The following is a 16043-nucleotide window of genomic DNA, read 5'->3' as shown; positions in this document are numbered from 1 at the left end:
TTATAATTTTTTAATATAATATTATATAATTTTTATATAATTAATATATTTTTATAATTATTTTATAATTATTATATTTTTATATAATAAATTATATAATTTTAATATAAGTATTTCTATCATTTATTATCATTTCATTTAAAAAAAATTTTATAATTGTAATTCATATTTAATTATTATTTTATTAATTATTTTATATTATTAAATTTTTTAATTTACATTATTTTATGCAAAAAATGAAAAACATTATTTTATTTTAAGCCATTATAATTTTATCTTCATTTAATTTCACAATATGCATTGATTAATTTCTAAAATCTTCTTTTAGAAATAATTTCTATTAAATTATAATAGAGTTCTCTGATATATATAAATACATTATTCTTTTGTTATTTTTCATTTCCATGCAATTCTACTTTAAAAATAGAACATAACATATTTATGAACCTGTTCCATTTAGAACCAAGAGTTTCTTATTTCATGAATTATATTCTATGTACAAATTTCTATTCTTCTACTTATGAATACATTGATCATCTAATTAACATCAGTTAAGAAGTCACAAAGAATCAGTTATCACTTTATTAGTGAAATATTCTTTTTAATCTTTAAGATTAATTAATACGTTCTAGTATATACTTTGAAGACTAGATCTTTCATCAGTTCTTAATATTTTGCACCAATTTCATAAGATTACACAGATAATATTTGTGTCATCTTCTTAATCTTTTTTTTTTCTTTTTTTTTTTTTACATATATACTTTACAATATTACTATACTACTATACAATTATATATAGATGCACATTTAAGAATTAATTAACATTTGGTTAATAAATATATTAACGCTTTCGTGATCGCATTCCACAATATTATTATACATATTTAACGTTCTTTGTGAGCATTAATACATCTCTCATTCAATTCTAATATCTCTATTTTCTTGTAATTTATTTTTTATTTAAAATTCTTCTTTAAAATTTAAAAAAAAAATATGAACTCTTAATAAAATCGTAGCATAATATTATCGATCACGAAAATAAATATTATGAAATATGGAAATGAATTTCATATTTCAAATATATATTTTGCTTATAATCATTTACATATTAAGATCCAATATTTTAATTTTTTTGTTTAATTAAAAAATTATAATAAGATGCAAAAAAAAACTCTTTATAATAAGCAATTGATCTATAAAAATTTTAACATATGAATGCAAATGAAATATAATATTTATCATATAATTAAATTAAAATTCCATATAAGTTAAAATTCATTAATAATCATATTACATTACTCAAGAGAATTGACAATAAAGTTTGCGAACTTTTCAATTCTAAAATTTGTATAATTTGATAAAATTATTTCAAAATGAAGTATAAAAAGAAATAATTTTTAATTCATTATTTTTCTTGTTAAATTGTTGTATTTGTTTTTAAATATAGGTCTGAATTTCTTAATATTTAATTGAAAGTGATGCATTTTATTACAACTTTTTGAATTTCACGAATGTAAATATAGAATGAAAGTATGCATAATGCATATTATTATATATAATTATAATATTATTTGTTAGTTTATAATACATATTAGCAAAAAATATTTGAAATATCACTTTACAATAATTCATGAACACATAATATCTAGTTTCAATGAATAGTTCAATTTCAATGTGCGTAATCAAATAATTTTCTGATACTTAATAAGATGTATTTAAATAATAAAAGTGCATTATAATATCTATATAGAATTATCTATAGATAATTATATATAGATAATTTAAAAAATATGCTTTCAAAGATATAGAGAGCTTTATACTATTTTATGATACTTATCTACAATGTAATAAAGATAAGTATTGTTGCAAATTTAAACATATTGTTAATTTAATATATATTCACTATATTTCAGATTTTTTTCAACATTTTAGATTATTAAAATTAATTTAAAAGTTTATTTTATATGTATTATTATAGAATCTTTTGAGATCTTTAAAAAAAAGTTGCATATATCACTCTTGTTTTTTTTTTGTTAAAATAAAATTCAGGTACATACTTTTCATCCATTATACTTCTTCACTAATGTTTCCAACGCTCTGGGAATACATAAAGGACACAATATTTCTGGTTTAGTAGTTTGAGATAACATTTTTCCTAAGTACTGAGCTGTACATGGAAGAACTAACGATTCGGATGTTAATAATTCAGTTTCCATCATTGGAATTATTTCATTTTTATATGCAGATAATGAAAAGTGATGTCCACATGTAAATATTATTGTGTCTTCTTCAGTTTCGAGAAATCGATATACCTCATTCGGATCCTAATTTCAAATAAAAAAATTTTATCATTTATATAAAAAATCATTTTTATAAAAATGATTATTGATTTAAATGATATAAATATATTTTTTAAAAAAAATAATATTTTATAAATATAAAATTTACCTTAATATGTACAAACGATTTAGAATCATGAATATTAGAAGATATAGTACTTATAACTCCTTCCATCATTTGCTTTGAAGTATTATTTCCACTTGAGCCTGGATATCCAGTTAATGGTGGTCCAAATTGATCAGCCGTTAAAGAAGATAATAATTTAATGAATTCAGGCATAGGTTGATCTAAAAAATATTTAATAACCTAATATAAATATATTTAATAACATAGTAACATAATATAATATAAAAAATAATTTTTTATTCCATATATTATACTAAAAAAATAAATAAATAAATAAATAAAATTTCTTACCTTGATCTATGTGATGTAGTAACATGGAACATATTTGAAAACAAAATTTAATAGAAAAATAATCAATTGCAATAAAGCTTTTGACTTTTGTATCATTTTTATTTATATCCAAATATTTTTCCATTATTTCTTGGCTACAAAAATATTTAATATTTTAATAATAAATTATATTATCTCAAAAAATATACCATATACATGTAAAGAATTTACCAAAATAATAATAATCCAAGGGGATAAAAAATTGATTGAATATGCTCTAAAAATACGTTTTCTATTGTTTGTATAACTAAATCATGTTCAATCCAAAAATCAAGTGCATCTTGTAATATTTTACATTTGATAGTATCTGTTTCATTTTCCATTTCATTTAAAAAGAACTTAATTATTTTTATAGCTTCATTGGTTATATTATTTTGCCAAAATTGTGTAATTTTTTTTTCATTGAATGTTCCATTATTTTTAGGCAATTGATCCAATGTTTTTTTCATAGAGGAAATTCCTGAATTATCTTCAGTAAATTTTCCTATTTTTTCTTGCTTTTGTAATTGATTTTCTTTCAAAATAAGATTTTCCACCCATTCCTCCGAATCAGAACTAGCATCAGAATCAAAACTATCTTCGAAAATTCCTGTAGATGTATTCTCACATTTAATATCTTTGCATAATTCTTCTAATCCTCCTTGACAGTCAAATGTATATAATTCTTGTTGAAGTAATTGAAGACTGTTCAGTGATTTGCTGGCAGGAATTTTCATTTTGTTTTTGGCAGCGCAATCCTTAACAGAATCAATCAGATTCTTCTCTACTTGTCTATTGAAAAGTTCTGTATTTTTTTTAACATGTTTTAATGAAGATTTCTTTAAATCAGATTCTTCAATAGACTTTTGTTCCATTTCTTCATATAAATTTTCAGACTTTACTTTTGAGCAAGATTGGAGACTCAGTAAATGTAAAATTTTCAATTGATAGGAAAATGCTTCAGAAATATTATGTTGCAGTAGAGCAATTTTTGAGCAAGCTTGGTAATTTCCTAATTCAATACACTAAAAATGTAAAGTTAAAATTAATTAAAAAATTAATTAATTAATTAATTAAAAATAAACTATAAAAAATTTTATTTATTTATAGCTATAAAAATATATTTAATAAAATTAATTTCTTTAAAAAATTATATAAAATAAAAAACCAACCTTCTCTATAATTTTCGAGGAATCATACAAACCAGAGAAATATTCTAATGCATAATGTAATGTCAATTCTCCTGGTGATTTTTCAATAACACTTAAAGGACAAATAGTACCTGCCAAAGAAGATATGTCATAACTTTGATAAGAAATGATGGGAGCGGGGATATTAGGAACTTGAGTGGGCACGTCCAAAGCTACATGCGATGTGTGAGGAAGTCGTACAACTCGTTTTTTAATTAATACAAGTTTATCATCGGTATCACGCATATCTTTTGCAGGAAGTCGGCCTAATTGTGCTCTACTGTTATTACCCCAAGCTAAAATTGTACCTCCTGAAAGAAAATACAATAAAAAATGAAAATTTTATGTAATAGAATCTGAAATTTATTTAATACAAAAAAAAATGATCATTTTAAACTAATTTAAAAATCTGTATTTACAAACTTAATAAGATTTTATATTATATTTTATACTAAAGTTTATATATTTAAATATTACATTATATTTTAATGTTTATACTTTAAATATAAAATTTTTTAAAACTTTTTAAATATTTATTATTGTATATTTATAAAACAATATATTAAATACCTGGTTGAATAGCAATTGTATAATCATATCCACAGTAAACTCCAACAGTTTTAATTATAGCATTTATTTTTTCTTTAGATTCATTATTTTCCGATTTAATTTCATTATGTACATTTCCGTTTTTCTCACTCATAATATTTTTTATATCATTTATTTCTTGCTCTTCTCCTGTACGTTTATAAGCATTATGTCTTGGAGGTACTTGTGCAAAAATCGAAACAGGATTGTAACACAGTGGAGTAGGAATCGGAACTTCTCGTCGACTACCATTGCCTATTTGTCCATCTAAATTCCTACCCCATGTATAAAGTGATCCATCTTTTGTTACAAGAGCATTATGATGACAACCAGTTGATATCTGTTATAATAAATTACAATGAAAAATTTCACGATTTAACGAAAATTTTAAAATAATAAAATGATAATTTTATTTGTGAAATAATTAAAGAATAAAAAATTTTATAACTAGCCTGTATGATATTTCCTTTAACTAAACTAGTATCTATAATAGTTGGTTTTAAATGAGTTTGAGCCTCTTCAAGTGATCCGACATTTACATTCCTTAAACACACATTATCTAATTGTTTTCTTCGTGATTCTGTATTAATTCCACTTTTTGCTTGTGCATTTTTATTTTGTGCATCATTTTCTAAAACTTCTTCATTTGTATCATTCATATTTGTGGAATCTGCAACTTTTTCAAACTCATCAATATTTTCTAACTGTTTTATATCTCGTTGTTCCAATATTCGAGTCCGCTTTTGTGTTTGTGCTTGCAATCGAAGAACTTGAGGACTAGCTCCCCAGATATATAATTTATTTGTACAACTAACTGCAAGCTAAACAAAATGATAATATTGACAATTATTGATATTATGTAATTCATTTTTATCAATTTATTTTAATATAATAAATGATTTTATAAAATTTTTTACTTACATTATGAAAATATCCAGTTGCAATAAGAATTATTCTTTCTGATAATGAGATTTTTATTGGTACTGAACTTTTAATATTATTGCCCACACCTAATTGTCCAAAAATATTACAACCAAATGCATATATAATACCTTCTATTGAAAGAGCCAATGTATGTGCATGACCGGCAGTAATAAAACGTATAACTATACCAAGTAAAGATGTAACTAATGTAGGAGTCATTTTTTTATCAGTATTACCATGACCTAATTGACCATGAACACCCCAACCCCATGTAAAGACCCTTCCATCCGAAGTTAATGCAACAGAATGATATTGTCCAGCTACTGCATCAACAATGACTTCTTGAGCCAAAGAAGTAATCAATTCAGGAGTTGAGCATTGTAAAATTTTACCCAAACCCAGTTGACCAAACTGACTTGATCCCCATGCATAAACACCATTATTAGTTACTGCCAAAGTATGACAATGACCACAAGATACACTGAGAACTTCAATTTCCATTATCCAAAAGAAAGATATAACTTGAGGTGAACCATATCTTAATACAGATGAACCAGTGCCTAATAATAATTAATGTAAATATAAGATAAATAAAAAATACAAAAATATGTGTTTAATTATATATATATTCACCTAAACATCCTTGCACAGAACTTCCCCATGTATAAACATTTCCATTTCTGATAAGAGCAACATGAGAAAATCCTGCACACAATGGCCTTCTCTTGAAATCAACACCAGAATTAGAACTATTGTGATCCTATTTCAAATTATATAAACTTATAATTATTTACTAAAACAAAACATTAAATAGTTTATATCATGACAATTACCTTCTTAAGAGCTAATAAATCAATATTATATGTAGTAGATTCTTGATGTAAAATAGATTTTTTACAAATCAAAGTTAATAAAATTAGTAAAAAAGTTTCTATAATTTCTTCTATTAATGTATCAGCCTCATCCTATATGAAAAATGAAAATAAATATTAACTATGAATAATTAATGAATAATAATTATATATATGAATAATTAATTAATAAAACATAAACATACATTTTCCATGAGATCTATAGAATCACATTGACTAGATTGAGAACTATGCGAAGTAGTTCTATGACGTAATCGGCATCGTACTACTCTAGGTCTTATTACTGGATTCGTTGGATCATATAGTGTTACTAATCTCTGAAAAATATTTATTATAATATAAAAACAAAATTATTTATATTATTGTATCATAAATATGATCTAAATCTTACTTGCAATACAAAAATTTGAGAATTTTGAAGATTATCAAGTATAAATGACATGTGATTTCTAGCTAACTCAGGATATACTAACATTGCTTGCATTAGATTTGGTTCACTTATACATATTAATAAGCCATCTAAAATAAAATAAATATTTTATAAATATTTGTATAATTATCTTCTCTTATTTTCCAATTATAATTATTATAATTATATATTACATGGTGTTGGTTGGAAATTGCTTGTACTGAAATTATGTATTGTCCTCATAAGAATATCTAACATTTGTCCATAAAGACCCTTTTGTGTTGCTAAATGATGCAACACTTCCCATAAACATGCCTGTCCAGCGATGTTAACTGCTAATAACTCATCATAAAAAGAATTTGTAGATAGAAAATATCTACAATTCAAATGATTTTTATTACATAATTTTTTTTATAAAATTTCTAGTTATATCTAAAAAAGTTTTAATTAAATGCTTACAAAAATTCTTTATATATAGCTTTGGATTTCTGAGATGAAATTCTAAGCGTCCGTTCAATAAAAGCTAAAACACATAAATTAGAAAGATGTATTCTTGGTGCAACAGGTAATTCACTAATAGCTGGAGAAGCTAAACAATGTGTCAGACAACGTAGTAAATCTGCTGTATATCCAACAGATGCAAATTTTAACATGCTCTTCATTATTCTACACTGAAAATAAAATATATAAAAATTAAAATATATCAATCTGTATTACAGAAATTATATAATATTATGTATCTTTTTTATATCTACTTACTTTAGACAATTTATAACAAGCTACTGCACGTGGAAATTCTTTATTCATTAAAAGTATATCACCAGCTTGTTCTAATAATTGTTGTGCATTTATACCGAATATTATAGCTAATTTTGCTGCTTTTTCGAGTTCATTATTTTTTAATACTAATTCCATAAAAATTGATAATATTGGTTTTCTATAAAACCAAAAAAAATATAATTATTATAAATAATTATATTATTATTTATATATTATATATATAATTATTATTCATATTAAAATAATAAAATATAATAAATATAATATTAACCTTAAAACAATTTTATATACAGAATGATTTGTTACAATTATACATGTATCCACATGAGGTAATTCAATTTTAATATCTTTTATTCCCTTTGGTAATGTATATTTATTTTTAATTTCTTCAGAAAGTATTGTTGATGAATTATTTGTACAATCAATAGCTCTGTACACAGCACGTATTACTTCTTTACTATTTATTAAAGAAAAGTGACCAACAATACATTCTGGATTAAATTTACCATTATCATTCCTACGAGTTTCAGATAATCTATCTGATATTACATATATTATACGTTGACTAACATCAGTAATAAAAAAAAATCGTTGAGTTAATAAAATGTTTCTACATGATTCAAATACTTTATGTGCTGATAGAGGTACAGTAGTAAAATTAGGTCCATATACCTATAATTATAAAATTATTTTTATATCATATTTATTATTTCAATAAAAATTAATTATTTTTAATCAATAAAAATTAATTAATTTCTATACCAATATTTGACTTGTAATAGAATGATAACATGTATATAATTGATGTCCTTCTCTATCTAATTGAGACATTAAAAATACTTCTTTTGACATCACTTCTGGTGTTATTTGATTCTGATTTACTTCTGTTGAAGATTCAGAATTAATAGTTGTATTTTGAGTATTTCGATTATTTGTAATATCTGCGAAATTAATAAAATTTCATTAATGATCAACAATAAAATTTGATTTTAACATCATATTATATAATATATATAACCATGATACTGCAAATTTTCTCCTAATGTTTGACTTTTTGTTTCTATTAATTTTTGTCTGAGTATTGCAAGTTTGTCCACAGACAATTGCTTGAGTCCTTGCAATCTAGATCTAGTAGAAGCAAATATTTTGGTGTTATCATACATGTTATCATTTGTATGTAACGCATTATATGATTCTCCATTTTCTAAATGATGCAAACAACTATATGTACGCTGTTCTAAAAGTAATCTCCATTGTCTTCTGGATTGACTTGTTATCAGAAGAGATACAATATCATTACTTTGGTCACGACAAATATGCAGACTAATGATATTTCCTTTAATTTGTGTAACATTTGTTTGATGACCAGTTTCAAGATTAATAAATATGATCTCTCCATATTCTGTCCCAATAATACCAATTTCAGCAGGTATTAGTATACTTTGCCACCATACTATTGCAGTAGGTCTAAAAATTTTAAATTATAAAATAAAATAAAATAAATATTAAATCACAAATAATTTCTTTTAATTATGATATATACTTTGAATGAGATGATTGTGAACTAATAGAAGGAAAAGAAGTTATATCATCACTAGTCCATCTTTTATCTTTCTCACAATTTTCATCTACAAAGCATAGGGCAGGAATTATATATACAGATCCATCAACACTTGTAGATAATAACCATGATCCCATTGAATGAAAACATAAAGCTGAGATTTGTTTATGAGATCCTTGAAACCAAGGTATCCTTCTAATTATTGCAGTAGATGTTGAATTTTTTTTATAATATAAAAAAATTTCAGCATTTCCTGTTGTAAGTGCTAAGAATAATCTTTTTCCATATTCACATTGTGCACTATGTTGTATATTTGTTGCTTTAATTAAACATTGTAACTTAAATAAACTTTTTTCACTAAAATTTGTCATTGGCTGAAAGCCTTCTGTGCCTATTTCTGCAATCATTATATTAAAAATGATAATTTTAATACTACCTGAAATATAAAATGATTTAAATAGATAAATTTAATAAATTTCTGAAATTTCATAAATTTAAAAGAAAAATTTATTAAAAATATCATATTGTAAAAAGAAAAAATACAAAAATATATATTTATAATGTTCAAGTTAATATAATTTTTATCAAATCTCTTTTTATCAAATACAAATTTATAAAAATTTATATATTAGTTTTAAGTTTTAAGTTTTAAAAATTTATATATATCAAATATCTAATGCATTAAAATGTACTTATAATATAAATTTAAAAAGTAAATAGATAGGGAATTAATTATAAAATTCCATAAATTTAAACATTTAAATCAATATAATTATTAATTATAATAATAAAATTATTTTAAATATATAATAAATTATTTGTAACATATAATCTAAAACATGCAATATTTATATAACATATAAAAATTTATATAACATTTATTCCATTTACTATTACGATTGCGCGATATGTTAAACACATAAATCAAAAAGTTATTATGAGCTATTATACCTGTATTTATGCAATTGTAAAATAATATAATTGATGAGAAAATTTCGCCTATTAAGAAATTCTTTTTGCGCCAAAAAGAAATTATTGGAAAAGGAATCTAAAACAAATTTCACATTGCGCATTCCGTCGAAACGTATTATTTTTTTCGCACGTAAGATATAAAAACACTTATTTACATTACATTTTTACAAAATACTGCCATCAAATTTCTAAATGTCAGAATATCAAGGTTAGATTGCATTATAATCAACAGTGCAGCCATTTGAAAAAATCAAAAACACTAGTATATTATATAAACTGACATTCTGTGATATTGATAGCATTTGATATTGTAATTTTTTTCCTAAATTATTCAATTAAAATTTAAGTAAATTTAATAGAAACTATTAATATTTTGCTTAAATTTTAGAAAATAATATTTAACTTTTTGAATTTTTTGTAAAGGATAATATCTATATATTTAATTAATAATGAAATTAATAATGATGCATCATAGATTAAATATACAATAGATTTATCCATCCAATGCTCTAGAGATGCTGTTAATTTCTTAATTTTTATCATATTTCTGTTATTTTTACTATTTATTTTTTTTCTGAATTTATTTTTGTACTTGTTATAAATAAGATTCTATTAATACAAAATAGAATATAATGTGTTTAAGTTTATAATATAAAAAAAAACATAGATATTATTTTCTCAGTTTTACAATGTAATCTCGCAAAATATACTATATTTTGATATAACGCGATATACTATATATAAGCATTGTAATATTTTTATTGAATTTGAACAATTTTAAAAAATTCATATTCTTGTTAATCAATTCTATTTGCATATAAAATATTTTTTATAGGAAAACAATTTCTAATAACAATTCTTAATTTTCTATATAATTAAATGTTGGTAGTATTTGTATCATATTTCATATACTATTGTCATTTGAAGTACGCATCGAAAAATGGTGGATGATAGTAGGAATCGAGAATTTAGTATTGAATATCTTAAATTTAAAGAGTTTTAAGTGAAACAATATATTATATATTTTACTTGTAACTCAAAACGTTGAGAATGGGTTCAAATAAACGACATAAGACCGAGAAGAGCCGAGATACTAAGAAGAAGCGTCATCGTAGCCGTTCACGAAGTTATACGCCTGAACGTGAGAAATCGGAAAAACATAGGCATCACAAAAAGCATAGAAGGAAAGAACGCAAGGATTATGACAGCGATGGTTATTATCTGATTCATTCTTATTAAACTATACGAATATGTTATACAATGGTTTTCTTAATATCGCGTATTTTATTATAAATTAACTATACCGCTTTGCAAATGTAATTGTTTATGAGCGGTTAGATAAGCTAAACTTTTTATTTATCTTCGTTGTTCCTCGTTCCTCATTCATCGTTTCGAAAGTAATATCGTGTTTTATCTGCGCAGAAATGTATTTATCGATTTCAAGTACAAGATTAAATAATTTGGAGGAAATCAAAGCAAATAATATATATACTTTGCATAGGTACATAAGCATTTACTATGATGAGCATACGATATTTAATATCAGTTAATACTGCGTTTATTTTATTTCAGTTGAAATAGTTAATGCACCTCCTCCACCAAAAATCTCTAAGTCTTCACATCCGTCAACACCTCCACCTCCTGAAATTTCTAAGCAACATAGTCCTTCGCCAAGTAAAGGTGGAACACAAACTTCCCTATCTATTGAAGAAACTAACAAATTAAGAGCAAAATTAGGCTTAAAGCCATTAGAAATTGATAATGCTCCAAAAGATGATCCTAACAAAATTAAAGATGATTTGGGAGAATTTTATCACAAACCTGCTCCTGATGTTAATGAAAAATTAAAAACTCAAAAATTAAAGGAAAAAATTGGTACTCAAAAACAAAAGAGATTAATTGAGGCTAATTTAGCAAAAGTAAAAAGTTTAGGTGAATGTGATTCTGATGATGATACTAAAAATTGGGTTGATAAAAGCAGACGTTTAGAAGAAGAGAAGAAAAAAGCAGAAGAAAGGGTATTTTTAAAATGTTTTTATTTATATATTTAATATATTTTTAATTAGTTTATAGTTTTAATTTTTTCTATTTTCACATAAGGCAAAAATGTTAGATCAATTAGATGAGGAATTTGGAATTGGAAATTTGGTTAAAGAAGAAATTCATGCTGCACGTAATTTGGCTTATACTGAAAAAAATTTAAAAGGCCTCAAAGTAGAGCATAACATTGTAAGTATTTAAATTTAGATAGATATAATTCTAAAATTTACAATAAATAAAATTGTTAAATAAATAATAGGATAAATTTGAAGAAGGCAAAACAGTCATCTTAACATTAAAAGATCAGGAAGTGTTACAAGAAGGAGAAGATGTACTCGTTAACGTAAATATAACGGATGAGGAACGTTATCAACGCAATATTTTAAATAGATCTAAAAAGCCTGGTTATGATGCATATGATGACGATAATTTTGATGAGTTTGGTTTTCCAAAAAAAACAATTTTAGAAAAATATGATGAAGAAATTGAAGGAGAAAAAAAGGAAACTTTCACACTTGGAATTAATAATATTAAAGATGTTAAGCAAAACAAACTCGATTATGTTAAGCAACGTTTAGCAAATAAGCGGATAGAATCATTACACTCAGCAGAGCCAAAATTAGCTAGTGAATATTATAATGAAGAAGAACTTGCGAAATTTAAAAAACCAAAGAAAAAGGTATTTCTTTAAAATATAATTTTAATGTCTCTTTTTGCATAAAATATAAATTAATATTTCATTATATTATTATAGATCCGAAAGATTAGAAAAAAATTAAAAGCTGAAGATTTAATTCCTGAAGATAATGATTATCTTCGAGATCTTGGAAGTAGAAGGAGCAAGCGAACAGATGATGTTAAAGATAATGATACTTTAGATGTAGATGATTTAGAGGGTATTTACATTTTTATATAAATTATGATAATTTTTTAATGTTTAATTTTCATAATTTTAATTATTTCATTGTTTAAAATTTTATAAACTAACTATCTTTTTATTCTAAAATCAAGCTCCTACTGAAGACCTTACTGGAATTAAATTGGAAGAAGATGATAAGGAATTGGAATTACAATTAGCATTGAAAAAAGCTCAACGATTAAAAGAATGGCAATCATCAAGTATCGAAAAAGTTACAGAAACTATAAAACAAGAACCTACAAGTTTAGAAGAAAATCAATCTGGAAATATTGTTCTTAACGCTACTGCAGAATTTTGTAGAACATTAGGAGATATTCCTACTTATGGTCTTGCTGGAAATAGAGAAGAGAATGGTCAGGAATTGATGGTATAAAATTTATTTTCATTTATTTATTTAATTTTATATTATATATAATAATATTATTTATATTTTTTCTTAATTTTTTTTAAATGAAAATTATAATTTAATAGGACTTTGAAATGGATGGTGTTAAAGAAGAACCACCCATGAACGAAGAAGAAGATGATGGTCGCGGTGCTTGGAATACCGTACATTTAGGTATCTCTCTCTTTAATATTTAAATTTTTTTCATATTTTTTACTTATATATAAATATTTTTTATATTTTATAAATATATATATATATTTTTTATAAATAGATGAAAGCACATCAGAACCTGTAGCTATGGAAGCTGCAATTTTAGACGCAGAACCTTCTCTTGGACATGGTGTTGGTGGGGCATTGAAATTAGCTATGAGTAAAGGTTATTTGCAAAAAGAGGACAGCAGTAGACCATCTGCATCTCGTTTTGCACACTTGCAAGCTCAGAATTATTCAATAGAAGACAAAACTTATGGGTATGTATAGAACGTAACTATCGTTCAATAAAAGAAACTTTCTTACATACTTAAAAAAAAATGAATGTAAAAAACATTCTTTTATTGAATGTATACCAAACGAATCTTGTTAGACGAGTCTCTAGTGAATTTCAAACTGTTAGTTAACAGTCATAAATAAGAGAGCTCAGATTTCGGTGCTCGGAAAATGGATGATCTACTACCGCAACAAGAGATTAACTACTTTGTCGGAGATGAAAGGCCTGAGAAGAGAGTAGGATTGATAGAGGTATGTTTATATTATGCGATTCTATTCCGAGCAAGATATGTATGAACGTTCTAGACAAGTCCACCTATGGATTGAAATTATATTTAATGAATAAAAAAATTATATTTACTATACATTGACAATAGAGATTTGTATTATCATATTTTATATTTGCATGTTCAAATATGTAAGATTATTATAATAATCTTCAAAATTTCTATACATTTTCGTTTGAATTTTTTTATTTATCGATATATTTTTTGCTAAATATATTATAATATATCTTTAAAAAAGATTATAATATTATAATAATTTAAAATAGTATATTTATATATATATATAATTAAATTTAAATATAAAGAACATATAACTTATTACGATAATTATATTGACTTGTTTAGATTCGTATTAATTTAATCGCATAATGTAATGTATCTTGGAAACTTAATAATTTTTCTGTTCGCGGTTAATTTCGAAACACCGAATTCCACGAGCTACTATCAATTTTTATATTTAAATAAAATTTAAAAATTATTTTTTATTTCTTCTTCTTTTAGAGACGATGATAAATTTGGAAGAAGAGATCGTTTTAACGGTCCAACATCAGAATTTAAAGAAAAAGAAGGTTTCAAACCAAATGTTAAATTGGAATATATCGATGACGACGGCCACGTTTTAAGTGCAAAGGAAGCTTTTCGATATCTTTCACATAAATTCCATGGAAAAGGACCAGGAAAAAACAAGGTTGAAATTTTTCGATATTTTTCTCTTTCAATTCATAGAAAATAGGAATTAAACATATAATTTTATAATTTATAGGTCGAGAAACGAATGAAAAAAGCAGAACAAGAAGTTTTAATGAAGCGAATGTCTTCTACAGATACACCTTTAGGAACACTTAATTTATTACAAGCAAAACAGAAAGAAACTCAATCTCCATATATAGTACTCAGTGGAAGCAAACAAATGCAAACGTAAAAAAATTTAATATTATTTCAATAATTATCAAAAAATATTTCTTAAAATTTATGATTAATTTTTTCTTTTTTCAGGACTAGTATATCAAAGTCAAAACATTAAGTCAAAAAGCTTATTTCAATGAAAGTTGTATATAACATAGAAACAAAAGAAATGTCTTATCGGTATACTTTTTCAAACAAATCAATAGATTAATCGTCGTAAAATGAATAATATTGCACATTTTTTTCTTTGAAAATGTTAATCTACTTATATAATAATAAAACAATATTTGTGAGTTTATAAAGAAAATTAATTTTTGCGAATTTTTCCTTTCTAATTATTTTCTAAATACTAATTTTTAATTGTTAATTAAAAAATATCAATTTAGTAATATAATGATTTATTTTATATTTGAGATTTTGTTAAGGAAATATTACATTTTTTATCTTCACATATGATATGATCCAAATATTGTGTTACACAAAATTTTGTAAGGCTTTAGTTATATTACAACTCAGATATGTTGAAATGATACATAAAATCTTTGACTGTAGTTATCAGAGAAAATTACTTAAATTTTCTCAGCATATGCATATAAAATAGTATAAACTCATATCTTGTCGCAGTTTTTTTGATAACGATACTCTATAAATTATAATATTCTATATTTAAAATATTTTCTTTCAATTTTTAATCAAATAAATTGATAGCTATCACAATAAAATTAAGTATGGGGAACAAACGATGTTCATAATTATATCTTATTAAAATAATACAATTTCTATATGCTAACAATAACATGTGCATAAAAGTTATAAATATTTTAACATTATGATTCATTTCTTAATTCTCAATCACAATTCACAATTAATTTCTACTTATCTATTCATACAAATCGCTATTTAAAAGATAGAAATTTTAATACTATAAAATATTTTAATCTTTCTA

At 23.7% G+C, this 16043-nt stretch overlaps 2 protein-coding genes across 3 annotated transcripts; one reads left to right on the top strand and one right to left on the bottom strand.

The window, feature by feature from the left end:
- Positions 1 to 2017: 2017 nt before the first annotated feature.
- LOC102675157 lies at positions 2018 to 10299 on the bottom strand. Its single transcript, XM_006609712.2, has 20 exons — positions 10051 to 10299; positions 9082 to 9535; positions 8557 to 9005; positions 8301 to 8479; positions 7810 to 8210; positions 7518 to 7695; positions 7218 to 7429; positions 6953 to 7134; positions 6741 to 6868; positions 6535 to 6666; positions 6311 to 6442; positions 6111 to 6237; positions 5475 to 6037; positions 5006 to 5374; positions 4536 to 4893; positions 3948 to 4276; positions 2968 to 3800; positions 2758 to 2891; positions 2449 to 2627; positions 2018 to 2324 (listed from the first exon to the last, which is right to left on the bottom strand). The coding sequence occupies exons 2-20, from the start codon at positions 9504 to 9506 to the stop codon at positions 2061 to 2063; spliced, it is 5574 nt and encodes a 1857-aa protein (XP_006609775.1). The 5' UTR covers positions 9507 to 9535; positions 10051 to 10299; the 3' UTR covers positions 2018 to 2060.
- Positions 10300 to 10965: 666 nt separating this feature from the next.
- On the top strand, positions 10966 to 15404 carry LOC102674990 (U4/U6.U5 tri-snRNP-associated protein 1). 2 transcript variants are annotated; one of them, XR_420890.2, is made up of 11 exons: positions 10966 to 11284; positions 11644 to 12089; positions 12172 to 12300; positions 12371 to 12790; positions 12866 to 13007; positions 13123 to 13397; positions 13502 to 13589; positions 13690 to 13888; positions 14032 to 14156; positions 14693 to 14879; positions 14955 to 14968. XR_420890.2 is itself a non-coding variant. In XM_006609711.1 (11 exons), exons 1-11 carry the CDS (start codon positions 11122 to 11124, stop codon positions 15213 to 15215), a joined length of 2232 nt encoding a protein of 743 aa, XP_006609774.1. In that variant the 5' UTR covers positions 10966 to 11121; the 3' UTR covers positions 15216 to 15404. The 2 variants fall into 2 exon arrangements, 1 of the variants encoding a protein (XP_006609774.1); XM_006609711.1 differs by lacking the exon at positions 14032 to 14156 and adding an exon at positions 15188 to 15404 and having other exon boundaries at positions 14955 to 15109.
- The last annotated feature ends 639 nt before the right edge of the window (positions 15405 to 16043 follow it).

This window comes from Apis dorsata, unplaced genomic scaffold (assembly GCF_000469605.1).
Source record: "Apis dorsata unplaced genomic scaffold, Apis dorsata 1.3 scaffold_59, whole genome shotgun sequence".
Lineage (NCBI taxonomy): Eukaryota > Metazoa > Arthropoda > Insecta > Hymenoptera > Apidae > Apis > Apis dorsata.
Note: the sequence above shows the minus strand (reverse complement) of the source record. Positions and strands in the feature narration are given on the sequence as shown.